This window comes from Pongo pygmaeus, chromosome 2 (assembly GCF_028885625.2).
Source record: "Pongo pygmaeus isolate AG05252 chromosome 2, NHGRI_mPonPyg2-v2.0_pri, whole genome shotgun sequence".
Classification (NCBI taxonomy): Eukaryota; Metazoa; Chordata; class Mammalia; order Primates; family Hominidae; genus Pongo; species Pongo pygmaeus.
In genome coordinates, this window is record NC_085930.1 from 138,618,338 (window position 1) to 138,643,694 (window position 25,357).

At 46.4% G+C, this 25,357-nt stretch overlaps 1 protein-coding gene and 1 non-coding gene across 3 annotated transcripts in view; one reads left to right on the plus strand and one right to left on the minus strand.

Annotated features, from left to right (window-relative positions):
* Window positions 1-7,601: 7,601 nt before the first annotated feature.
* Window positions 7,602-7,708, minus strand: LOC129034319 (U6 spliceosomal RNA). Its single transcript, XR_008501822.1, has one exon. It is a non-coding gene; the product is annotated as a U6 spliceosomal RNA (small nuclear RNA).
* A 6,870-nt stretch (window positions 7,709-14,578) lies between these two features.
* Window positions 14,579-25,357, plus strand: part of SH3BP5 (SH3 domain binding protein 5) — a 78,255-nt gene continuing 67,476 nt past the window's right edge. Inside the window, exons 1-2 of one of the 2 annotated variants that reach the window (XM_054483236.2) lie at window positions 14,579-15,161; window positions 16,869-16,931. In XM_054483236.2, coding sequence (XP_054339211.1) covers window positions 15,024-15,161; window positions 16,869-16,931 — 201 coding nt within the window. In that variant the 5' untranslated portion in view covers window positions 14,579-15,023. The remainder of the gene's footprint in view (window positions 15,162-16,868; window positions 16,932-25,357) is intronic. The other variant, XM_063661296.1, reaches the window with a different exon arrangement.

A 25,357-nucleotide genomic window follows, 5' to 3' on the forward strand; every position in this document is an offset into this window, starting at 1 on the left:
ACTGATTGTGGTGGCACATACCTGTAATCCCAGCTACTCGGGAGGCTGTGGCATGAGAATTGCTTGAACCCGGGAGACAGAGGCTGCAATGAGCCGAGATTGCACCACTACATGCCAGCCTGGATGACAAAGTGAGACTCCGTCTTCAAAAAAAAAAAAAAGAACTCTTGGTGCTTTTTCTCCCAATAAGCTCCTCCCCTGATCGTCATCTTCTTAGTTAATAATACCACCCTTTACCCAGTTGCTCAAGCCAAAAATGTAGGTCATCCTTGCTTCCTCTCTTTTTCTCATCCCCATATCCAATGGCTCAGTAAGTCTGCAGGCTGCTTCTCCTGAATACATGTGCAAAATTCACACACTTGTGTTTTTGACTCTATCATCTCTCATCTGGATTATTGTCATAGTCTGCTAACTGGTTTCCTGGCTTTCATGTTTATCCTCCAGTAATCCATTCCCAGAGAGGATCTTTTAAATATGTAGGTGGGATATTGTGCCTCACTGGTTTAAAACCCTCCCATCACACTTAGAATACAATTCAAATTCCTCAACAATTCTTATAAGGCACTCCATGACTTAGCCCAGGCATCAGTAGATTTTTCTGTAAAGGACCAGATAGAACATATTTCAGGCTTTGTGAGCCATATGGTCTCTGTTGCAGCTGCTCAATTCTGCTATTAGACTCTACCATAGACAATATGGTAAACAAATGAATGTGGCTATGTGCCAATAAAACTTTATTTACAAAAACAGGCAGTGGGCTGGGTTTGGCCTGTGGATTATAGTTTCCATACCCCTGATCCAGCCCCTTCCTACCTTTCCAATTCCATTGCATACCACTCTGCCCTTCACTATGGCCTGGCCTCCTACTTCCCAAGGTTGGAGCCAAGACGGTGGCCACCAGTTTCTTCCCTTCCTATACGCTAATGTAACGGCCTTTGAATATGCTGGCTCCATGATTGTGTGTGATTAAATTAATGTTCCAGGACTTCTGAGCTGAAGCTTTAAGATTAGCAGCTTCTGCCGGGTGCGGTAGCTCATGCCTGTAATCCCAGCACTTTGGGAGGCTGAGGTGGGCAGATCACGAGGTCAGGAGATCAAGACCATCCTAGCTAACACGGTGAAACCCTGTCTCTACTAAAAATACAAAAAATTAGCTGGGCTTGGTGGTGGGCGCCCATAGTCCCAGCTACTCAGGAGGCTGAGGCAGGAGAATGGCGTGAACCCAGGAGGCAGAGCTTGCAGTGAGCCGAGATCATGCCACTGCACTCCAGCCTGGGCGACAGAGCAAGACTCTGTCTAAAAAAAGAAAAAAAAAAAAAACAAGATTAGCAGCTTCTGCTGTCTTTCTTGGAATCCAGCTACCATGCTGTAAGAAACCAAAAGCTTCACAGAGAAGACATGGAGGAGAACTGAGGAGCCCTGGGCCATACATAACCCCAGATGAGCCCCCAGCCAGCAGCATTGACTGCTGGCCATGTGACTAAGCCATCTTGGATGTTCCAGCCTAGTCAACCTTCCACGTCACGGCAGCCAGCTAGCATCACACAGAGCAGAACTTTCTAGCTGAGTCTAGTCATTTTACAGAATTGAAGGATAAAACAGTTATTACTTTTAGCCATTAAGTTTTGATGTTTTGTTTTGCAGCAACAGATAATGGAACACTGACCTGGTTTCTGTTCCTCAAACCTACCTAGCTCATTCCCCCATGAGCACCAGCTGCTCTCTCTGCTTAGAACACATTTTCCCCCGGTGATTCACTTGGTTGGTTCACTTCATCTTTCTATTACTTATTTATTTTTCAAATAGACTCAGAACCAACACACCATTTCATTTTCAGGTCAACCTGTAGCACCTCAGTTTTCCATTGGAAAGCCATCCCTTCTTTACTTTCAGCCCATGTGGCTGAACATCCTCTTTTCTCACCCCACTCTCCTCTGGACTCCAGGGCAACTTGTAATTGAGGCCAAGCCAATTAGTAATTTTACTCCCTGCCCCTGAGTCAATAACTGAGGGCTTAGTTATTGATTCAGGGAGGAGTGTATGAGCCAACTCAGTTCAATAAAAGTTAGTCCCAGGAATTATTGGTGAGGAGAGACTCTTAGCTGGGGTTGTTAAGCTGCTTTAACGTAAGCCTGGAGCTGCTAGTGCCCAGCTGCTTAGCACAAGGGGCAGGTGTGTCTGGGAAGGGAGCCAACACAGAGGAGGACAGGGCAGAGACAGAGAGAGACTGCTGGATGTAACCATACTCGAAGCTAAATTTACTTGAGCTTTTCAGTTACACGAGCCAATACACTTTCCACTCCACTAATACCTCTCCTTTCATTTGGTGAAGTCAGTTTGAGATGTGCTTCTGTCACTTGCTCTTAAAATATCAATTGCTTGACTCATCCTCTACCTTTTCTACCAAATATTAGGTTGAACCATATGAAATTGCCATTCTTGTAGATTAAAATGACTGAATAACAGTAATTTTATATGCAAATGTATTCAAACACTTCCAGAGATGGGGCATTCACTGCTTATTGAGGCAGTCCAATTAACAATTGAACAGATTTACCCAATAGAATGTTTTAAAAAATTTGTCCAGGTGCAGTGGCTCACGTCTGTAACCCCAATGCTTTGGCAGGCTGAAACAGGAGGATCATTTGAAGCCAAGAGTTCAAGACCAGTCTAGGCAACATAGTAAGACCCTTGTCACTACAAAAAAAATTGGTGGTGCATTCCCATAGTCCTACCTACTCAGGAGGCTGAGGCAGGAGGATCGCTTGAGTCCAAGAATTAGAGTTTACAGTGAACTGTGATCACACCACTGGACTCCAGCCTGAGCAACAGAGTAAGACCCTGTCTCTATTAAAACACACACACACACACACACACACACACACACACACACACACACACACCAAATCCATCTTCCTGAGGCTTATCAGTTCTGAGCACTCTCCTTTGAGCACATTTCAGGTATTGTGTAGCATTTGACAACAAAATGCCAAGAGGGAGGTCCCCCGCCACAGGCAGAAAAACACGAGATGATCACCTTTTTATTATAGGCACAATGCTTGTAGAAATGCATTATAAAATGCCTAACTTTTAAAAAATGAGCTGCTTTAAGCCATGTCTTCTCTATCTTGTTCTAGTTTATTTCAAACTAAGCTCAGGACCTTACAGTTTACTCCAGTGATTTTTACCATCTTCAATTTAGTGCACCACCTTTCCCTTTTTTTTTTTTTTTTTTTTTTGAGATGGAGTCTTGCTCTGTCACCCAGGCTGCAGTGCAGTGGTGCGATCACCTTTCCCTTTTAAAGCCAAGCTTCTGCCCCCTGCCCATTGGGTCAAAGTTTTTATTCATTATTTTTTCCATAGTCGTTAGGATACAACAACACAATGCAAATAAAACGCCAAGATATTTGTGAATCATGATTGTCCAATCCAGGGTGGATTTTGCAAGCTTGGGAAGTGAGCATTCTTTATATTCATCCAAGTCACTACTACAAATGTTGAAAAGGACAGAACTGATAATAAAGCCCAAAGGAATGTATATGGTTGGACAGTGATTCATTAACCTTTAGGTTTGGTTTTTCAGTCAGTACTACTTCTCTGACCTGGGTCAGCAATCATCCTTGTTTCTCAGCCTTGTCTACACAAAGTAATAGTGTAGTCTACATGAAGCAATAAATATCTTGCTGAAATATATAAGGGGCTCCTCATTATTGAGTATTCATTATCCTGTTCCTGAAGTTAAGTAGAGCAGTGTGTCATTTAGGATAGACCGAACTACCATAACAAATAGACTCAAATGTTTAATGACTCTACATGATGGAATGTTATTTCTAGCACAGGTAACAAGAAATCAGGGTACTCAAGTTGGTGGGGGTGCTATCCTCCATGCAGTCACTCAGGGATCTAGGTTGTCTCCATCTTGTAAATCTGTCATTCTCCAGGGCCCTCACTGTCATATCTGCATCCAGTCAAAGAAGAGGAAAACACACAAAGGAGCACGTGTGCGATTTTTGTCAGACAGGCATGAAAGTGGCATGTCACTGCTGTTCACTTTGTCACAAAGCCACACCTAGCCAAATGGTAGGTAGGGAAATGCTGTTGATTTTATTGCTTAAGGAAGGGGAGAATGGATTTGGTGGACAGCTAGTTATCTCCACTATAGACAGCTAACATAATTATGACACAAAATTAATCACTCATGAACTGACTACATATCCATTCCTTTCAAAACCAAGCTTCCACTGCTGCCCATCGTGTCACAGTCTTTGTCCATTATTTTCTCTATAGTTGTCAGGTTACAACAGCACAATGCAACATAAATTACATAAAAATTGATGGCAAAGTGAAACTGTCAGTCTTGCAAAATAAGGAAGATTTTAAAAAGATTAGGAAAGCAATTTTGGGGAACTGCCCTAATCATTTGCTAAGCCATTGACATATGAGGAAACAGCAGCATTAGATGAGAGAAAAATCTATGAGGATAAGGACCAAAAAGATACTTTAAATGAGAATGATTTGAATATCAAAGAGGTAAGAGAGACACCTGGGAAAATTAACAAGGACCTCAGCTATTTTTGCCAAAATTACACTGTTTATGATTTGCTGTGAAAGTCAAATCTGAATCGACCAATTTTTTATTATATGATCATATAATTTTATCAGAAAAACATATGCAAAAAATTCCTCAACAGTCAATTGATTCATTTTTGTGATTATTGTTATTTTAAGAATCAGCTGGCTGGTGTCCTCTTGCCTGGCTTCCCCTCCAAGACTCAATCTCTAAATGTTGGGATGCCCCAGAGCTGTGTCCTGGTCCTCTTTTCCTCCACATCTCCCCTCTTCTAAGTGATTTCAGTCCCCTGATCTCATTCAGTCCCTTGGCTTTGAGTATCATCTACATGCAGTTGACTCTTAAATTTATATCTGCAGTCTTGGCCTGTCCCCTGAGCTTCAGATGTCTATCCTACTGTGTACTTGACATCTCCACTTGAGTGTTTAATAGCCTGTCAGACTTGGGTGCCTGAAAACAGGCTTCTTGATTGCAAAACTGTTTCTTAAGTCTCCTCTACCTCACTCTGTAAATCGCAGCTTCAGTCAGCTGCTTGCTCAAGCCAAAATTTTGTTATTCTTGATGTCTCTGCCTCTGCCTCTCCTGCCCCCACATCGGATGGAATTGCAAGTTTTGTTGGAGCTAATTTCCAAATATAACCTAAATCAACTCCAGTGCATCTCCCCACTACCATCGGACCCCAAGCCCAAGCAGCCACGTCTCTCACTAGGGCCCCCGGGACAGCCTCCTGACCTGTATCCCTGCTCCTGCTCTTGCCTTCATGGCCATTTCATGTCCACACAGCAGCCCCAGTGATCACTGAAGCAAATATATCGACTGTGTCATTCTTTGAATTCAGTCCCTTCAGTGCTTCCCATCACTTTTATAATAACTGTAAAAACTTATTATAAAACCTGTTATAAAGGCTGGACATGGTGGCTCATGCCTATAATCCCAGCACGTTGGGAGGCCAAGGTGGGTGAATCACTTGAGCCTAGGCGTTCAAGACCAGTCTGGGCAACGTAGTAAGACCCCATCTCTATTTTTTAAAAATAAAAAATAAAAATTAAAAAGCAAAATAGACTAGCTAGCGATAAAGATGATTGCTATGAAGAAAACAAAACAGGGTAATGAGCTAGAGAGGAATAGTAATCCATTCTCACACTGTTATGAAGAAATACCTGAACCTGGGTAATTAAAGGAAAGAAGTTGAATTGACTGACAGTTCTGCATTGCTGGGGAGGCCTCAGGAGACTTACAATCCTGCTGGAAGGCAAAGGAGAAGCAGGCATCTTCTTCACAGGGTGGCAGTACAGAGTGAGTGCAAGCAGGGTAAATGCCAGACACTTATAAACTATCAGATCTTGTGAGAACTCATTCATTATCATGAGAACAGGATGGAGGAAACTGCCCCCATGTTCCAATCACTTCCCACCAGGTCCCTCCCATGACACAATTCAAGATGAGATTTGGGTGGGGATACAGCCGAACTATATAGAGAGGGCTGGAGGACAAACTGTTCCAGATGGGAGTTGGAGAAGGCCTTGCTATGGATGTGACATTTGGGCTGAGATGTGGATGATGAGAAGGAGTCAGGCAGCCGTGCCCTGGAGGAGATAGCGATGCAGAGAGCAGAAGCCCTGAGGACAGAGCCAGCTGACAGCCCATGTGGTGCCAGAGGGTGAGCGAGGAGGAGGGGTGGTGAGACGAGGTGTGAGATGTGGGCACAAGTCAGATGAGGTGGGGCCTGGGAGGCCGCAGGGAAGAGTTTAGGTTTATAAAAGTGCTTTTATAGTAGCTTTTTATAATAGGTTTTATTTTATTGTTTGTTTATTTATTTATTTATTATTATTTTTTGAGGTGGAGTTTCACTCTTGTTGCCCAGACTGGAGCACAGTGGCGTGATCTTGGCTCATCGCAACCTCCACCTCCCGGATTCCAGTGATTCTCCTGCCTCAGCCTCCCGAATAGCTGGGATTACAGACATGTGCCACCATGCCCAGCTGATTTTGTATTTTTAGTAAAGACGAGGTTTCTCCATGTTGGCCAGGCTGGTTTTGAACTCCCAACCTCAGGTGATCTGCCCGCCTCAGCCTCCCAAAGTGCTAGGATTACAGGGGTGAGCCACCGCACCAGGCCTATTTTTTTTATTTTTCGAGACAGGGTTTCTCTCCTGTCACCCAGGCTGCAGTACAGTGGCGTGATCTTGGCTTACTGCAACCTCCGCCTACCGGGTTCAAGTGATTCTCCCACTTCGGCCTCCTGAGTAGCTGGGATTACAGGTGCCTGCCACCACGCCTGGCTAATTTTTGTATTTTTAGTAGAGACGGGGTTTCGCCATGTTGGCCAGGTTGGTCTCAAACTCCTGATCTCAGGTGATCCAAAAGTGTTGGGATTACAGGTGTGAGCCACCATGCCGGCCTGTGTTGCTTTTTTATGTATTTAACCATTTGTCTGTCTTCCCTTGGACTATAAGCTCCACTAGAGCAGATGCTTTGTCTCCTTTGTTCACTGTCATATTTTCACTTGCCGGAGGCTGTCACATAGTAGATGGTCAATAAATACTTGCCAAATAAATAAATATTTCTTGTATTTTTAAAATACAAGAAAAATTTCTTAACATTATTTTAAGTTTTATCTTCCAGAGTAAAGTCCTAATAAATACCTTTCTTCACCATTTAATACGGAATTTTGGCTTCCTTTATAAGTGGATTTATTTAAGTGGCCTTTTCCTGTACCATTTATCTTTGTCTATCTTGCCTATTTCCTTCCTTAGATTTCCTAAGACTAATAAGCCATGGATAAGGAAGTGAGGGCTGTGCTGACATGATCTGTTCTTGGTTAACCCGAGCTGGGTCATGGTGATGACTCATTTTTCTTCTCGGGACACAGAAGTACTCTCTCCTCCTTAAAATCCCATTCTAGAATAGTGTCTGCAAAATGTTATGCTCATTGGTTTGCAGGGTATAGAACTTTCTTTCTTCTTTTCCCCCCCTTTTTTTTAGCAAAGGCCATCACTTCAATAGGATCTTTCTTCTTTTTTTTTTTTTAGTTTTTAATGGAACACTTCACAAATTTGCGTGTCATGGTTGTGCAGGGGCCATGCTAGTCTTCTCTGTATCATTCCAATTTTAGTATATGTGCTGCTGAAGCAAGCACTCTTTCTTCTTTTTATTATTTATTTATTTATTTTTGAGATAGAGTCTTGCTCTGTCACCCAGGCTGGAGTGCAGTGGCACCATCTTGGCTCACTGCAACCTCCACCTCCTGGGTTCAAGCAATTCTCCTGTCTCAGCCTCCCTGGTAGCTGGGACTACAGTCGCACGCCACAATGCCAGGCTAATTTTTGTATTTTTAGTAGAGATGGTTTTACCATATTGGTCAGGCTGGTCTCCAACTCCTGACCTCAGGTGATCCACCTTCCCCAGCCTCCCAAAGTGCTGGGATTACAGGTGTGAGCCACCACACCCGGGCTCTTCTTTTTAGTGGAATACTTTTTCCATCTCCAGGATTCCAGCACCATCCTAAATATCTGTAGGTCCTCTAAGACTACAGATATACACTGAAAATCTCTTTCCTGGATTCTCTAGGTGCTGTGGCCTGTAATTCATCTGGGTCAAGAGACAAGTTTAATTCAATTTAGACACAAATAAAGGTTCTCATTAGAGGGGAGTGGCCACATTGGAAGACAATTTGGCAACACACTGATGTCACTGAATCTCTGAATTAAACAGATGCCTCTTTAATGTGGAGGCTCTGATCCCTTTCAAAGAACTGGCTTCTATAGACCCTTGAATTCTTAGAACCAGTCATTTGGGGTTAAAAAATATTGTTGAAGGGTTTATGGTCTACCTTAAAATTCTCTTCCACTTTACTATGTGCCATGATCCTTAGCGGTCGCTGGGAAGAGAAAAGAGATTCGGCAGGAAGACCTACGGAGCCAGCTTTCGTGCAACACCTTACCATGAGGGCTCTGGGGAGAAGTCAGACATTTACCTGTGTGTGGCCTGCCAGGTGTAAGTGGTCTGCCAATAGGGTTCTGAGGTTAATTTGAGATTACATGCCATCGTAAAGGGGCCAGCCAGCCACTCCTCACATCTTCTCCACGCTCTTGCCAATCAGAGATGTCTGCATTTTCATATTAGGTCACGGTTTTCATGTTTAGGTTTTTGTCTTTTTTTTTCCAGGGGACCTTGCTAGTGCAGGGGATGGGGGTGGGGTGTGGTGGCTGCGCACCCATGCACGAGTCCCTCCTCACCCCACGCTGCTGCAAGGCTCCATGTTAGTTTTAACTGCTGGCTCAAATTTATAAAGGCTGTGTCAGCCAGGCAGCACATACCCCAGGCCTGATCCCACCAGTCGCTTCCAGTTTGCAGCCTCTGACCTAAAGTGCCACGTAAATATCACTGGTGGAGAAAGAGGGGATGCTGGTTGTCAGTTTCTTCTGACATCGGCACCAGAGTGTGATGTGAATGCAGATTCATTCTTAGTCCAGACAGTAGTTTCTGTTCTAGGAGTTAACAGGTAGTTACAAAGCATTTAATTTAATTTATTTTATTTATTTAGAAACAGGGTCCCTATGTGTTGTCCAGGCTGGAATGCAGTAGTGCAGTCTTGGTTCACTTCAGCCTCAACCTCTTGGGTGCAAACAATCCTCCCATCTCAGCCTCTGGAGTAGTTAGGACTATAGGTGCACACCACCACACCTAGCTAGTTTTTGTATTTTTTGGTAGAGATGGGGTCTTGCTATGTTGCCCAGGCTGGTGTTGAACCCCTGGCTTCAAGCAATCCTCCCACTTTGGCCTCCCAAAGTGCTGGGATTACAGATGTGAGCCAGCATGCCTAGCTCACAAAGCATTAAAAAAAAAAAATTGGCGTTGCAAGGAATCTTAATTTAAATGGCATTGAAATTTGACAGAAAGAGTCTTAACTTCACAATGAGGGATTGATGTGGCTGCTGCTTTGGGGCACTTTTTTTTGAGTCAGGGTCTCACTCTGTCACCCAGGCTATTGTGCCATGGCAGTTCCTTAGTTCATTGCAGCCTCGAGCTCCTGGGCTCAGGGGATCCTCCTGCCTCACCCTCCTGGGTAGTTAGGACTATAGGCACGCACCACCACACTCTGCTAATTTAAAAAAATTTTTTGGTAGAGATGTGGGGAGGCTCTTACTATGTTGCCCAGGCTGGTCTTGAACTCCTGGCCTCAAGCAATCCTCCTCCCTTGGCCTCTCAAAGTGCTGGGATTACAGGTGTGAGACCTGGCCTGGGGCCCAGGTTTCATGAGGGCCTGTCTCCCCAAGTAAAGGACTAGGAATTTGTCATCTACATGTTTGGGACTCTCAAATTGGCCCCAGAAATAGTGCATGCATAGTAGGGGCTGAAAAGTATACTGAATTAATGTTGCTTTCTGCAGATCTAGATCAAAAAACAAAAAACAAAACAAAAATACAAATGAATTAATGTTGCTGACCACTTTCACTTGCAAACTTCACTTTAAAAACATTAAATAAAAACTCTTGGCCGGACACGGTGGCTCTTGCCTGTGATCCCAGCACTTTGGGAGGCCGAGGTGGGTGGATTAGAGTTCAAGACCAGCCTGGCCAACATGGTGAAACTTCATCTCGACTAAAAATATAAATATTAGCTGGGTGTGGTGGCAGGCACCTATAATCCCAGCTACACAGGAGGCTGAGGCAGGAGAATAGCTTGAACCCAGGAGGCGGAGGTTGCAGTGAGCTAACACCACTGCACTCCAACCTGGGCGACATAGCGAGACTCTGTCCCCCGCCAAAAAAACTAAAAAAAAAACCCCAACTCTTTGGCTGAGCGTGGTGGCTCACACCTATAATCCCAGCACTTTAGTTTAGCTACTAAGTACAGGTAAAAAGTAGTAAGACTGTGGGATTGAACCAGGGTTGGGATTATGCCAAGTGCTTACGGTGGTCGTGGAGAAGTGTGAGGGAGTTGTGGTTGACTGTAGCATGGTGATTTTAATGATGGACAATGGAATCTAAGCTAGATCAAATGGGAAGTGCGGACATAAGAGGGTGAGAGACTGTAAAAGAGTCTAGGGAGCCATGATGAAGCCCTGAATCAAGGGTTAGAAAGATGGGAATGATTTGGAGACTGTACTATAGGAAAATCCACTTGTCCTTGCTGACTGGGTTCACTGGGACTCTCAAACCATAGGTGGGTCCTCAGCGCAGCCTGGCGATTATAATATATTCTCGTGGTCAACTCAGTCACCAACTCTCCCGGCAAGCTCTTTCACAAAGCCTCTCTCCTCCAACCTCCAATGCCCTCTGCCCCACATCCCCTCATTCTCAGCTGATGACGTGGCTCATTACTTTGCTGAAAAAACAGAAGCAATCAGAAGAGGCTGATCATCAGGCTAATGGATCTCCTTTGTCTCCTCTGACCCTAGCTCCTCAGTGTCCACCGAGTCAATTTCTCATACACTAGCCAGAGTTATTACAGGAGCACTTACTCAGAACAAAATTCAAATTCCTTACCATGACCTAAAGCATCTCCGTGGTCTACCCACATGCTTGCCTCTGATTTCATCTCCCTCCCTCTCTCCCTGGCTGTCTCTGTCCTACTCACATGGATCTCCTTGCTTTTTTGCCAACACCCAAGGCATATTCCCACCTCAGGACCTTTGCACATGCTGCTGCAGTCTCTGGAGTGCTCTTCCCCCAAAAGTATATGTGGTATGCTTTCTCATTTCTTTCTTTCTTTTTTTTGAGATGGAGTTTCACTCTTATCGCCCACGCTGGAGTGCAATGGTGCCATCTCGGCTCACTACAACCTTTGCCTCCTGGGTTCAGGTGATTCTCCTGCCTCAGCCTCCAGAGTAGCTGGGATTACAGGCATAAGCCACCATACCTGACCAGTATGCGTTATTTTAAATTTATCTTTAAATTCCACAAAACAATCAAAAACATATCCTCCTTGTGAAAAAAAAACATTACTGAGAAACTAACTTTCCTTTGATCCCCTGCCCCCATCCCAGACAATCCTAGGCCACTCCCTGCTCCCTTTTTCCCAGAGGTAGTCACTCTTTACTGGGTATAAATCCTTCCAGGCCTTTTGCTATGCATTTATGTGCACTACATATGTGCCAGTAGGGAATATATACAGTTGTCCCTTGATATCCCTGGGGGATTGGTTTCTGAACCTCTGCAATGCTAAAATCTGAGATGCTTACGTCCCCTGTAGAAAATGGCAGTGTTTACATATAACCTACATACAACCTCCTGTATACTTTATTTATTTTTTCATTAAAAGCTTTTTTTTTTTTTTTTTGAGATAGGGTCTCCCTCTGTCACCCGGGCTGGAGTGCAGTGGCATGATCAGGGGTCACTGCAGCTTTAACTTCCTGGGCTCAAGTGATCTACCTCAGCCTCCAGAGTAGCTGGAACTACAGGCATGTGCTACCATGCCTTGCTAATTTAAAACAATTTTTATTAGAGATGAGGTGTTTTTTTTTCTTTCTTTTTTTTTTTTTTTTTGAGAGAAAGTCTCACTCTGTCATCCAGGCTGGAGTGCAGTGGCATCATCTTGGTTCACTGCAACCTCTGCCTCCTGGGTTCCAGCGATTCTTCTGCCTCAGCCTCCTGAGTAGCTGGGATTACAGGCATGTGCCACCACGCCCGGCTAATTTTTGTATTTTTACCATGTTGTCCTGGCTGGTCTCAAACTCCTGACCTCAGGTGATCCACCTGCCTGAGCCTCCCAAAGTGCTAGGATTACAGATGTGAGCCACCATGCCTGGCCTAGAGACCAGGTCTTGCTTTGTTGTCCAGGCTGGTCTCAAACGCCTGGCCTCGAGCGATCGTCCCTCCTGCCTCGGCCTCCCAGAGGACTGAGATTACAGGCATAAGCCACCACGTCTGGCCCCTCCTGTATACTTTATTATTTATATATTTATTTATTTCGAGACAGGGTCTTGCTGTCACCTAAGCTGGGGGGCAGTGGTGCAATCTCGGCTCACTGCAATCTCTGCCTCCTGGGCTTAAGCAATCTTCCCATCTCAGCCTCCCAAATAGCTGTGACTACAGGCATGAGCCACCACACTTGGCAAATTTTTTGTATTTTTTGTAGAGATGGTGTTTCACCATGTTGTCCAGGCTGGTCTTGAACTCCTGAGCTCAAGCAACCCACCCACCTTGGCTTTCCAAAGTGTTGAGATTACAGGCATGCACCACCATGAGCAGCCCCTCCTGTATACTTTAAGTCAGCTCTAGATTTCTTACCTGCAATACCTAATACAATGCAAATATGTACATAGTTGTCATATGCTGTATTTTTTTTTTTTCTAGAGAGCAAGGCAGTCTCGCTTTGTTGCCCAGGCTGGTCTGGAACTCCCAGCCTCCAGTGATCCTCCTTGCCTCAGCCTCCCAAAATGCTAGGATTACAGGTGTTAGCCACCACTCCTGGCCATGTATTTTTAAATATGTATTTTTTTAATTGTTGTGTTTTTTTCCCCCAAATGTTTTCTATCTGTGGTTAGTTGAATTTACACACGTGGAACCTGAGAGGCTATGGAGGGTTGACTGTGTATAGTACTGCCTGTGGTTTATTTTTCTTATTTTAACTTTAGAAAGACTATTAGGATTAATACTATAGCTGGCCCAGATCTCCAAAAAATAAGACAACAAAAGTCTGAACTGATGTTCTTGAGCAGTTGGCCTATGTCTCATAGATATATTTTGCTCTTGACCTAAGCTTAAGCAGGAATGTAACTTGGAGTTTGCCATTTAGAATGGAGAGGATGGGGTTCTGCTAGCTGAGAAGCATTTATCGTAGTCAGGGCTGACCCCAGAGTTCTCTGTTTATTTCAAACTCTGTCTCTCAGTTTATTCAGAGCTAGGATGTACCTGCAAAGTTGGAGGCTCAATTCCAAGCCACCAGAGAAGATTGGTGGCTCCTGTGTTCCAAAGTGACCCCTATGGCTATCTTGTTCCTGGCTTCATCTATCATTGGAAAACCAAAAGCAACTATGTCTTTAGCAAGGAGCTTTGAAACACCTCTCACAGAATTGCTGACTCATCCTTGATTTAAAGAGCAATGAACAGGTCTGACCTTTTTGGAAACAAACCATGGCACTACCTCCAGGAGACAGGACAAATTTCCTTTGACAGTGGACTATAGTGCCAGCGTGTATGGGGTGGTGCCTTGCCCAAGGAGTAACCCTCTAGCCTAGTTTCTGATAAAACCACCAGAAGCAGGACTATTTATTCATTTGAGAAGGGGTCTGGCTGTATTGTCCAGGCTGGTGTTGAATTCCTGGCCTCAAGTGATCCTTGTGTCCTGGCATCTCAAAGAGCTGGGATTACAGATACGAGCCACCACGTCATGCCAGAGCCAGGTTTTATAAGGTGGCTTTGATGATAGGTTCTCAGAAAGAAGCTCCTTTCTCAAGCAAATTTGTCCTCCAAACTCAGAGCCGATGGGCTACAGGCCTCCGTGTAGAACATGTGCACGTTCTGCATTTCTCGAAGGAAGGAGACGTGAGCAGCCATGTGCTCACCTGCTTTGCCAAGGTCATCCTTTGCGTTCCCCTGACATCACAGTGGCCCTGACATTTCATAAAAGCACACACATGCCTCTTCAGTTTGGCCTTTGCGGATGCTGTGTCTGGCAGGCCAACTCTGTCTCCGTACTTGTTGATGTACGGAGTGAAGTCTCACTAATTCATAAATTCTTGGCCGCAGTGTGCCCATCAACAGGGGTTACACTTGCCACCTCCTTAAATCCCAGCTCAATGCATTCTCTATGCTTCCTGGCTATTCAGGTAGGACCGCCGCACCTCTGTGTTTCCGTATGGGGCTCGCCCAGAGAGGCCGCAGCCTTCGGCAATGCATCGGTGCACGGAACCTCCGCCATTCCCAAGGTTCGCTCAAGGGGAGGAATGTGCTTTGGGTACAGGGTTTCGGCAAGTCTTGGTCCTGAGGTCCAGGGTCACTGAGCGTAGGCTTCGGAAGGCGACTTCAGCGTGAAAACACCCACGCCTCCCTACCACACACACAACGCGCCTCGGAGGAGGGCTGGAGAAGGGGACTCCCGAAAGCGGGAGGCTTGCGTTACGTAGTTGAGATATATCCGAGCTGCTAAGTTACAAGGGGGTGGGGGCTGTCCTATTTTGCCACCTTGGAGATGTGGAGGGAGCTGGGGTTTTGTGACGGAGACCTGGATAGCTGGGACTGGCCGCGGAACGCGAGGCCGGGGCGGGACGGGGGCGGAGCGGGCGCTGCGCTGACTGCCGCGGCAGAAAGGGGGCGGCCGCGCCCATTTCCTCTGCTCCGCCGCGGCCGGAGGGATCCGCATCGGCGAGCTGCGACTCCCGGGTGTCGGCCCCGGCGGCTCCCCGACCGTGCCCGGCTGTGGCAAGGCGGCTCCGGCCCAACCTGTGGCAGCCGCGACCCCCGAGGCGCTCCGGAGCTCACTGCGCGGCGCGCGTGCCGGCTGCCTGCATGGACGCGGCACTGAAGCGGAGCCGCTCGGAGGAGCCAGCCGAGCTCCTGCCGCCTGCCCGGGACGAGGAGGAGGAGGAGGAAGAGGGGATGGAGCAGGGGCTGGAGGAGGAAGAAGAGGTGGATCCCCGGATCCAGGTAGGGCGCGCGGGGTCGCCCCGCATCCGGGCTTAGCGAGGGCTGCTACGGAGGTCGGTGTCTACGCGTACAGCCACTTCGCAGCCCCCAGTGACTGTGGTCCGGGGACTGGCGGCCACATAGGGTGGCAGGAGACGGTCTGTATTCTCCGTTTCATCGTCTCCACAATGAGGAGGTTACAGTGCCCGAGGGGATGCGGCCTGACTCTTGCGGGGAGCCCCCCGCCGACCCCTAGCAGGATCGGGGTCGCTGTCAGCGTGCCTGATGGTTCGGGCGGATGTGCAACAAAGGGAAAAAGGGGGCGGGGGCGCCATGGTATCCTCGGGGGTACCGCTGCCCGGCCGCGGCACCGCGGGCATGGCACGGCGTCCAGGCTCTGCGAGGAGGGGTCGCCCGCGTGGGCGCCGGGCACCGTGGGCGGGTGGGCGTTGCCCGTCCCTGCAGCACGGGCTGGCACCGGTGGCCCGGGTGCAGAGTCCTCACTTGCCAAGGTGCCCGGCCTGAGCCGTTTTCCTTCTCTGATTCATTGTTAGCGAACTGAGCGGCTTATTGTCATCACTGGCTCAACATTCTGCCTGGCTTGAAATTGCTTAAAACCCTGCTTTTCCTTGTTGTGAGGCTGGGCGTGAAAAGAAATCGGGGACAACTGATGCGCAAAGCTGACGCGTGGAGGCGGCGAGGGGATTGGGCTGGCTGGCTGTGCCTCCATTTCCAAGAGAGATGATTAAAAAACAATTTCCAAGCCGAGATCTAGGAGTGACAGTTTAACCTCTTCACCCCTAAGCAAAAAGCAGAGCAAATCCCTTTCTAAGGCCCGTTTTTTTCTACCTTTTCAATAAATCATTTTTTTAAAAAAAATTGCTTTTAAGCATGCTCTGTAATTTCTGGATACCTAATTGGTTTTTTAGTGCACAGATCAATTTAAAAGCTCACTTAACTCGGTGGTTGGGGTTTAAATGAATTGTTTTGTCAGGTTAGCAAGATAAAGATCAGGTGGAAAAAAAATCCTTGCATTAGGAATGCTATTAATTAAAATAATTGGTTTGGAATATATCGTGTGTTATTGGTATGGGATTATGTTAGCAAGATCCTTTGTTTGCATAGTAATGATGAGTTAAGTTCATGTTGGATACTTTTTTACAAAATGTCAGTTTGTAAATGTTTATTGAAAGGAATAGGATTAAAGCTAGTTTAAAACGTCCAGCTAAGTAGGTTGAATAATTGGCAGTGTGAAAAGATTTTCACCCTTTACAGAAAAATAATTCTGGTGAGTTAATACCAGAATTCTGCCCTTGATGATTTCACTGGGTTTATATTTTTGGCTTGGCCTTGCTTATTGTCTTTTATTGTTTTCTAAGCAAAGTTCTTGCTCAAGGCAGATGGTACTGTTTTGATTAGGCCATTAAACCATTTGTAACAGGTGGGGTTTACGTGAAGGCACATACCTGGATTAGTTGACCTCTGACAAATTCCAAATGTCTCTGAAGACATTGTCAAAAGGGACACCCTCAAGAAAATGGTTTCAGAAATGCCGACATTCATTTGCTTTTCTAGTCAAGCCTCAACTGTTTGCCTTAAGAATTAATTCTGATTCTTCCCTTTTCCTGCAAATTGGGCTGGGGTAATTTTTCAGGTTATGGACTGAGTTATATTGGAAACAAAAGACGGATCCCTTAAGTGTTTTTTTCTCCCTCTTTTCTTCACCAGGGAGAACTGGAGAAGTTAAATCAGTCCACGGATGATATCAACAGACGGGAGACTGAACTTGAGGTACAGAGAGCTGAGTTCCTGTTCTTGGTGAAGTGATGTCACTCACACTGGCACAAGGCTGGTTAATTTTGTCTTCATAGCTGGAGGGTTATTGCTGGACCCCCTCCTTGGGAGTTGAGCAACAGCTCCCTGACAGAATAAAATACACCACTGAGCTCAACCTGTGGGCGGAACGCATGTGGATCCAATTTCACATGTTGTTTTTCATTATGGAAGCTCCACGGGGCCTAAACCAAGTCTGTGCAGAGCGTTACACAACGCTTAAGCCCCAAGTTTTAATGTGACTGAAAGGACAGAGGGGAAAATTAGCCAGACTCTTTAATGGAGAATAATGAATGAGCTCACAAAATCTCTTACATATTCAGGGAAGTTCCTACCATTTGTCCTGGAAAGTGTTGTGTTGTTTCCTCTGACTTCGACCATTTCTTGACTTTCCTGTCCTAATAACTCACCCCTCCTCCTTCTGCTTCCCTGCTCGTTTCTTTATTGTCTGCTTGTGCATAGAATGTAATTATAATGGTAGCAAAAAGCTGTTTAGACTGGGAAGGCCTTTCCTGCTGGGAAAAATCTTGGGAGACTAAAACTTGATTTGGGTTTCATGTGCATTTTCCAACGGGTGTGTAAACAAGTTAGCATTCATCACAGCCTCCGATTAGTTCCCACCCCTTTCCAGTAGTGGTTGCTTTTACCACCCATCAGCAAATTTGAACAACCACTGTATGTATTCAGGAGACTGTGAATTGACTGTCAGAGCCCCAAAGGGACTCTCAGCGCAGTTTCCCAATGCAGGGAGCTGTTGGCAAAGTCTGTTTCTGTAGCAGGAGAAATAGCAAAAGTCAGTGGAAGGGACAAGAAGCACATGGTCCCTAAGAGTGAGGGTGTGGGAGATAGGAATATAATCTACCAGGATTCCCTGGCAGCCTTGATTTCTGCTGCATGTGTAGGCCCTGGAGTTACCAAATGTGGATGTAGCAATGTGGATTAAAAAGCCTGTTGCTCTGAGCTGTGTGAAGGGTTATCGCTAACCACCTCCATTTCCATCATAGGTATACAAGAGCGTGGGCTGTCCTTCTCCCTAAGTAAAGTAAAATCTGCGTTTGTTTACATTTCTTTCACTTATGAATTGAGTCTGTCTGTGATGTGGGGTAAATGAAACCTCTCAGGATCTCAGATTTCTAATGCATTAAACAACAAAACCCCTACCATTCCTATAGGGCTTTAGCATTTACAGAATGTTTTTTACACATTTTATCTCATTCCATCCTGTCACACCAGCCTAGAGCTATGCTGTCCCATATGGTAGCCATGTGCAACGTATGGCTATTTGAATTTAATTAAAATTTTTTTTTTTTTGAGACAGAGTCTTACTCTGTCGCCCAGGCTGGGGTGCAGTGGTGTGATGTCTACAACCTCCACCTCCTGGGCTCAAGTGATTCCCATTCCTCAGCTTCCTGAGTAGCTGGGACTACAGGCGTGCACCACCATGCCTGACTAATGAGTTTAATTAAAATTAGGTAAGACTAAAAACTCCGTTCCTCAGTCACAATAGCCACGTTTCAAGAGCCCAGTTGCCACTATATTAAACAGTCCAGTTGCCACTGTATTAAACTGCTGTCATCATAGAATGTTCTGGCCTGGAGAGCTAGGAGGGTAGGGACTATTTGCTTTCCAGATCAGGACTCAGAGGCTCAGCATCTTCTGGTACTATGACACCTCAGAGGCTGGGCTCCCATCCTGTAGTCCCAGGCATTTTCCAGATCTCCTCCAGGTCCTGCATTCTATTATCCCGGTGCAGTGGTGCAATCACAGCTTACTGCAACCTCAAACTCCTGGGTTCAGGCAGCCCTCCTGCACCATCCTCCCCAGTAGCTGAGGCTACAGGTGCATGCCACCATACCCGGCTAATTTTTCATATCTTTAGGCTTTTTTGTAAAGATGGGATCTTGCTCTGTTGACCAGGCTGGTCTTGAACTCCAGGCCTCAAAGTGACCCTCCCACCTTGGCCAAAGTGCTGGGATCACAGGCGTGAGTTGCCATACCCATCCTGGAAATAGTCTTTTTTTTTTTTTTTTTTAAAAGCATTGATTGATTCTAATTGCTCGCCTACTATGTGCCGGCCACTGTTCTGGGTAATGAACAAGATGGCCCACATCTCAGCCCCAAGCATGCTTACTTTCTTGGGGTGAAATTGGTTAATCTGTTAAACTCTTTTTAGCCCTGACTTCTGAATCCCATTTCTGAATACACTTAGGTATTTGTGTGTCACAGGAAGCCACCGGACAGGTGTTTCCTGCCTGGCTCTGGAGAGCATTTGGAGCCGTGTGAGGCGAACTGGAGGGTGTGAGGGGGGTGGCCAGGGCTGGGCTGGGTTGCTGGCTGGCCTTTTCACGGTATTATAACCAAGACTGACTCATAGAAATATAATATGGGCTACATAAGCAATTAAAAACTCCCTAGTAGACACATTAAAAATGAAAAAGAAACAGCTGAAATGAATTTAAATATTTTGTTTAACCCGGAATATCCAAGACAGTACAATTTCAACGTGGACTTGCTATTAAAAAATTACTGATATTTTACATATATTTTTGTACTAAGTCTTTAAGATCTTTGGCATATTTTACACTTAGGGCACGTTTCAGTTGAGACTAGACACGTTTCAAGTGTTAGCTACATGTGGCACTGGGAGGCACAGGTTTAATAGGTGTTTTCTGTCACAAAGGAGCCAGGTGGGATTTCACCCTTCATGCTGGGCACCAACTGCTTGTCAGACACTGTTGGCCACTGCATTTATGTGGGTGAACAAGACAAAGACCTTGCCCTCCAGGAGTTGACGTTTTTGGTTGGGGTGAGTAGCTGAGAGGGTAATAATTACTGGTGGTAATAGCTACAGTAAGAAATGTGACAGAGCCACTGGAGGGGCGCTGCTGGAGGACGCCTGAGCAGATGCCTGCAGGGGAGCCTCTGTTTGCAGAAGAACAGGTGGAGTGAGCCATTGGGTGGTCAAGGGGGGTATGCCCAAGGATGGGGGGCAGGAAAATGAGCCATTTTAATATACAGTCAAGTCTTTTGTTTTTTTTCCTGAGATGGAGTCTCACTCTGTTGCCCAGGCTGGAGTGCAATGGCGTGATCTCGGCTCCCTGCAACCTCTGCCTCCCGGGTTCAAGCGATTCTCCTGCCTCAGCCTCCCGAGTAGCTGGGATTACAGGCGTGTACCACCACGCCCAGCTAATTTTTGTATTTTTAGTAGAGATGGGGTTTCACCATGTTGGCCAGGCTGGTCTCGAACTGGCTGGTCTTGAACTCCTGACCTCGTGTCGTTGTTCCCCCCCCGCCCCACCGCTGTCTCAGCCTCCCAAAGTGCTGGGATTACAGGTGTGAGCCACCGTGCCCAGTCTTGTTTTTGTGGTACTCGTATTCCATAAAGTTGTGAACACTGAATTAGTGAATACAGAACCATTGTTGTAGGGAAAATGCAGGGCTTGGAGCAAGCCTGTGGTCACATTTTCATCAACTGATCAATATTAATCTTTTCAATTTCCATTAAAAGACACTTTATTTACTATATAGTATTGATTCATTAGCATTGAACTCAGGGCCACTTACCTAACATGTATTTTCTCTGTAAGCCACATCACAGCCTGCTTGTGCTCAGGAAAGCTCACTAGACAGCACTTCTGCACTTCCCTTATGGGCCAGTTTTAACAGCAAAATCACCAAAGAAAGCACAAAAGTGTGAAAGACATGGCACTAAGTAGACCATGAAAAGGACACTTGTTTACAGGATGGGCACTGAAAGGAGGAGGCAGAACGTCGCTCCTGCGTATGTCGGCGAATGAACCTGAAAGGGCTGCGTGTATTGATTTTGGGGTTACATTTAAATTTTAGCGAGTAGACGAATTCACAAGTATGGAATTGGCAAATAATGAGATAGCCTACTTTCAGGGCCCCCAGGGGAAGGTATTTTGCTGTCCCCATTTCCTTTCCCATTGCCTTTTGATTGCGATCTGGGGCGTTCAGCACCTCTTGTGATTTTTGTCTGATGAAGCTGAATTGGTGACCAGGCTTGTGGTAGCTGCTAATGTGCTCACACGCTGTGGTGCAGTTGTCCGTGGGTAGCTGTAGACTGAGGTGTTGCTCCTGAGGCCCACATTTAACATCCCATTTCTTGTCTTGGCCATTTAAATTCCAGATTGCAAAAGGGCCTCTGGAGGCCAGCCGTCTGCCGTGTCACTTGGATGTCTGTCTCTTCCTGCAGCCTGGGTTTGCCTCTGACCTTATTTGAACAGTGCTGGGTCCCCTTTGCACACTGATTTGTATCAGCGAAAGCCAACCTTTTCAAGCTGTTAAAGGAGGAACCTTTTAACCAGAGAGGCCTTGGATATAAGCCTGATGTTTTAAGTTAGGAAAATAAACATTTTCCCACAGATCCGTTGATCAGTCAGCTTTATTTATTTATTGAGACAGGGTCTTGCTCTGTCACTCAGGCTGGAGTGCAGTGGCACAATCTCGGCTCACTGCAGCCTCCGCCTTCCGGGTTCAAGCGATTCTGCAGTTTCAGCCTCCCAAGTAGCCGGGACCAAAGGCTTACACCACCACGCCTGGCTAATTTTTGTATTTTTAGTAAAGACAGGTTTTGCAATGTTGGCCAGGCTAGTTTCAAACTCCTGAGCTGAAAGCGATCTGCCTCCCTTGGCCTCCCAAAATGCTGGGATTACAGGTGTGAGCCACCGCGCCTGACCAGCTTTTTAATTGACTAAGTATTTATTGAGCACCTACTACGTGATGGGGGCAGTTTTCGGTGATGGGGACAGAGCAGTGAAGAGAATGGACAGAAGTCCCTGCTCTTCTGAGGCTTACATTGCAGAGGGGGTGGAAAACACAGATAATGTAGCACAGATAAGCAGATAACGTAGGTTATCTGATGTATACAAAGGAGGCAAAGAGCTGAAAGGGGACTCAGCTGGTGGGTGTTTGGAGGCAAGGGGAGGGAGAGGAATGCAGTATTGTCTGGAGAGAGTGAGCAAGCCTCAGGCCATGTGGGGGAAGAACATTCCAGCTGGAGGGCGCATCAGTGCTAAGGTGGGAGTGGGCCTGGCTTAGCTGAGGACCAGCAAGGGGGCCTTGTGCCAGGCATGGGTGAGTAATGGATGGAAGAGGAGGCAGTGAGTCAGAGATAAATGGGTCATTCAGGTGTGCGACAGCCCTGCCAGGTGAGGTGATAAAACTCAGTATGCTGATAAAATTTTTAAATGCCTATTATATAGGCCTGTCTCTTTGCAAATGTTTGTTAAAACAGATGCCACACTGAGAATTTCTAAGTCTGATCAGAATAAAGATTTGTAATATTTTATGCCCATATATATGTGGTTTTAAGCACAATATGTAACATTTTCATCATTTCCCGTGCTTGTTCTGGAAGTGGGCTGTTCCAGGGCTGTGAAAGGGTCCTTTCTTTTCCTCATTGCTCACGTCAGGTGGGAATAGTTTCTGCTTATACTTGCAGGGTGGTTTGAAAAATCTTTGTTTCTGAGTATCTGTGTTCCTCAAACACGCTTAAGCCAGCACTCATTATCTCTCCCTTTCCTCCCTCCAAAAACCAGCAAATGTTTTCTCTTAAAACTTTTTTTTTTTTTTTTTTTTTTGGACCCAAGGAGCAATGGTACAACCAAAAACTCTGTTTTGAGCTTAGAAACTTGGAGATGAGAGTGAACTGGAAGCTGCCTGGCCCCTCCCTCATGAATTATTAGCACAAATCAGGAGAAAAATTCCTCTATCAAAGGACAGTGATACGTCCCAGCACTTTCTCCATTAAAACCTGTGTGGGTGGAATGCACTAGGGACTAGGTCCTGTAAGACTCAGTTGTGCTTTGAAGAAACTGCTAGGGAATGTTTGAAGCGATAGACAGACCGGGGGAGGGAGGAGTAACTGTTTCTTGAAGCTGCACCAGATTCCAGGCCTGGTGGCAGGCTGCCCGGTCTGGGCTGGCAGAGCCCCTACACCCCCCGACCTTCTTGTACACAGGTGAGATCTGGTTGAAGTAAACATTGGCCTGGAGGCCTTCCTGCAGCAAATACTGTGTGGGGCAGTGGGGACCAGGGTGGTCAACAAATAATCAGGCACATCCCTGCCTCATGGAGCTTGCCATCTCCTGGATCCAAGCAAGCAATTGTAGCGGGGTGAGGGGGATTCTGGGAGAGTCACTCAGGGCCCTTTGAGAGGCCAAAGCTTTGTTGAAATAGGGGGCATCAGAGTTGAGGCCTGCAGACCCCAAATAGTCTGAAGATAACATCCAGAGCAGCCTTGAAGTGGAGGAGGAAGAGAGCTGACGGTACAGACATCGTCTGCAGGTTGAGGAAGTTTGGGGTGGGGAGAGGTGGAGTGTTAACAGGACCTTTGATGATTGGCTGATTATAAAGAAAAAACACACGTGTGGTCTTTGCGTCTGTTCAGGGTAGCCTGAGTCAGGGCTGCTGCGCTGCCCCCATAGCTCTGACTTGAAGTTTGGCCATCAGAATGGTGGTACTTAAGGCCTTGGGCTTCAGTGGTCCCCCCATACTGCTTATTTCCCTTTGGGGAAGTAGGTGAGTGGAGAAACATTTGAAACTTGTAGAGTGACTTAGCTATAGGACAGCTGGCAAAGCTTGGCCTCTGGAGCCAGACCGCCTGGCACTGAATCCCAGCTCCCTCTTCATAGCTGTGGGACCTCTGGGAGATTATGTAATTTCTGTGCCTCAATTTCTTTTTCTTTAAAATGGGATTGTGTCTCAGTTTTTGCTGTGGAAATAACCAAAACCCAAAGCTGTGGGGAAGGGGGAGGTGGAGGGAAGACAGCTGTCTTGACATCAGGTGATACAGGTTGAAATCAGAGGTCTGCTGACTTCTAGGGATACTTGGCACATGGAAGCCTCAGTCTCCTCATCTTTGAATCTGGGGGCTGCAATTCTTGCCTACATCCCTGGGTAGCCTGGAGGATGGTAAGGGATGCTGTGTGAGAGAGTGCTTTGAGAGCTGCCCAGCCTGAGTGGACAAGAGGGCCCCCTGTGTGCTTGGCTGGCAGGGAGGGCTGAGACCCGCTGGGCGCTGCAAGCAGAGAAGGTTCCAATGAGATGTCCACTGGGGCCAAACTGGCCATGGGGCCTGGCAGTGGCTCTGTTGTTCTCTTCCCCCAGGTCCTGCCATGACCTTTCTTTGTCAGATTGGCACTGGGAAAGGGGTCAGAGGGAGGGCTCGTACAGGCCAGGATTACAGCGGGATGGACTTTGTAGTCACTGGATCAGCAGGGCGTTGCGCTGTGGCCTGTCTCCTGTGATGTGAAAATTAGTTTCCCTGAGTGAGCCCTGCTTTATTTATTTATTTATTTATTTATTTGAGACAGAGTCTCAAAAACTGGAGTGCAATGATGTGATCTCTGTTCACTGCAACCACTGCCTCCCAGGTTCAAGTGATTTTCGTGCCTTAGCCTCCTGAGTAGCTGGGATTACAGGCATGTGCCACCACACCCGGCTAATTTTTGTGTTCTTGGTAGAGACGGGGTTTTGCCATGTTGGCCAGGCTGGTCAACTCCTGACCTCAAATGATTCGCCTACTGCAGCCTCCCAAAGTGCTGGTATTACAGGCGTGAGCTACGGCGCCTGGCCTCCCGCTTTGTTTTTGTTTTTTCCTGAGATAGTGTTGGTCTCTGTTGCCCAGGGTAGGGTGCAGTGGCACAATCATAGCTCACTGGAGCCTTGAACTCCTGGGCTCAAGTGATCCTCCCACCTCAGTCTCCCAAGTGGCTGGGACTACAGGAGTGTGCCACCACGCCTGGCTAATTTTTGTATTTTTAGTAGAGACGGGGTTTCGCCATGTTGGCCAGGTTGGTCTCAAACTCCTGATCTCAGGTGATCCCAAAGTGTTGGGATTACAGGCATGAGCCACCACACCCGGCCTCCCAGTCTGTTCTTGGACAGACTGACTGTGAGGACAGTTGTGACACTGGTAAAACACAACCTTGTATTCTCCTTTCCCTCCCCAGAACCTGTCCACTTAGGCACATGTTGGCTCATGAACATGTAAGATTCTGCCTTGCTTGGGGGCGTTAGCATTTTAAGAGTGGCCTTTCACTTTAAAAAAAAGATGATGTGTGGATATGGACAAATGGCCATGGTCTACTTAGTGGGGGGGAAAAAAACTATACATAAAATATATATAAAACTACATAGAGCATATATAAAACCATATATATAGTAAAAGAATATATGCATATGAGAAGACAGGCCTAACATAGTTATTATTATTATTATTTTTTTTGAGATGGAGTCTCACTGTGTTGCCCAGGCTGGACTGCAGTGGCATGATCTTGGCTCATTGAAACCTCCGCCTCCCAGGTTTAAGTGATTTTTCTGCCTCACCCTCCCAAGTAGCTGGATTACAGGAGTCCACC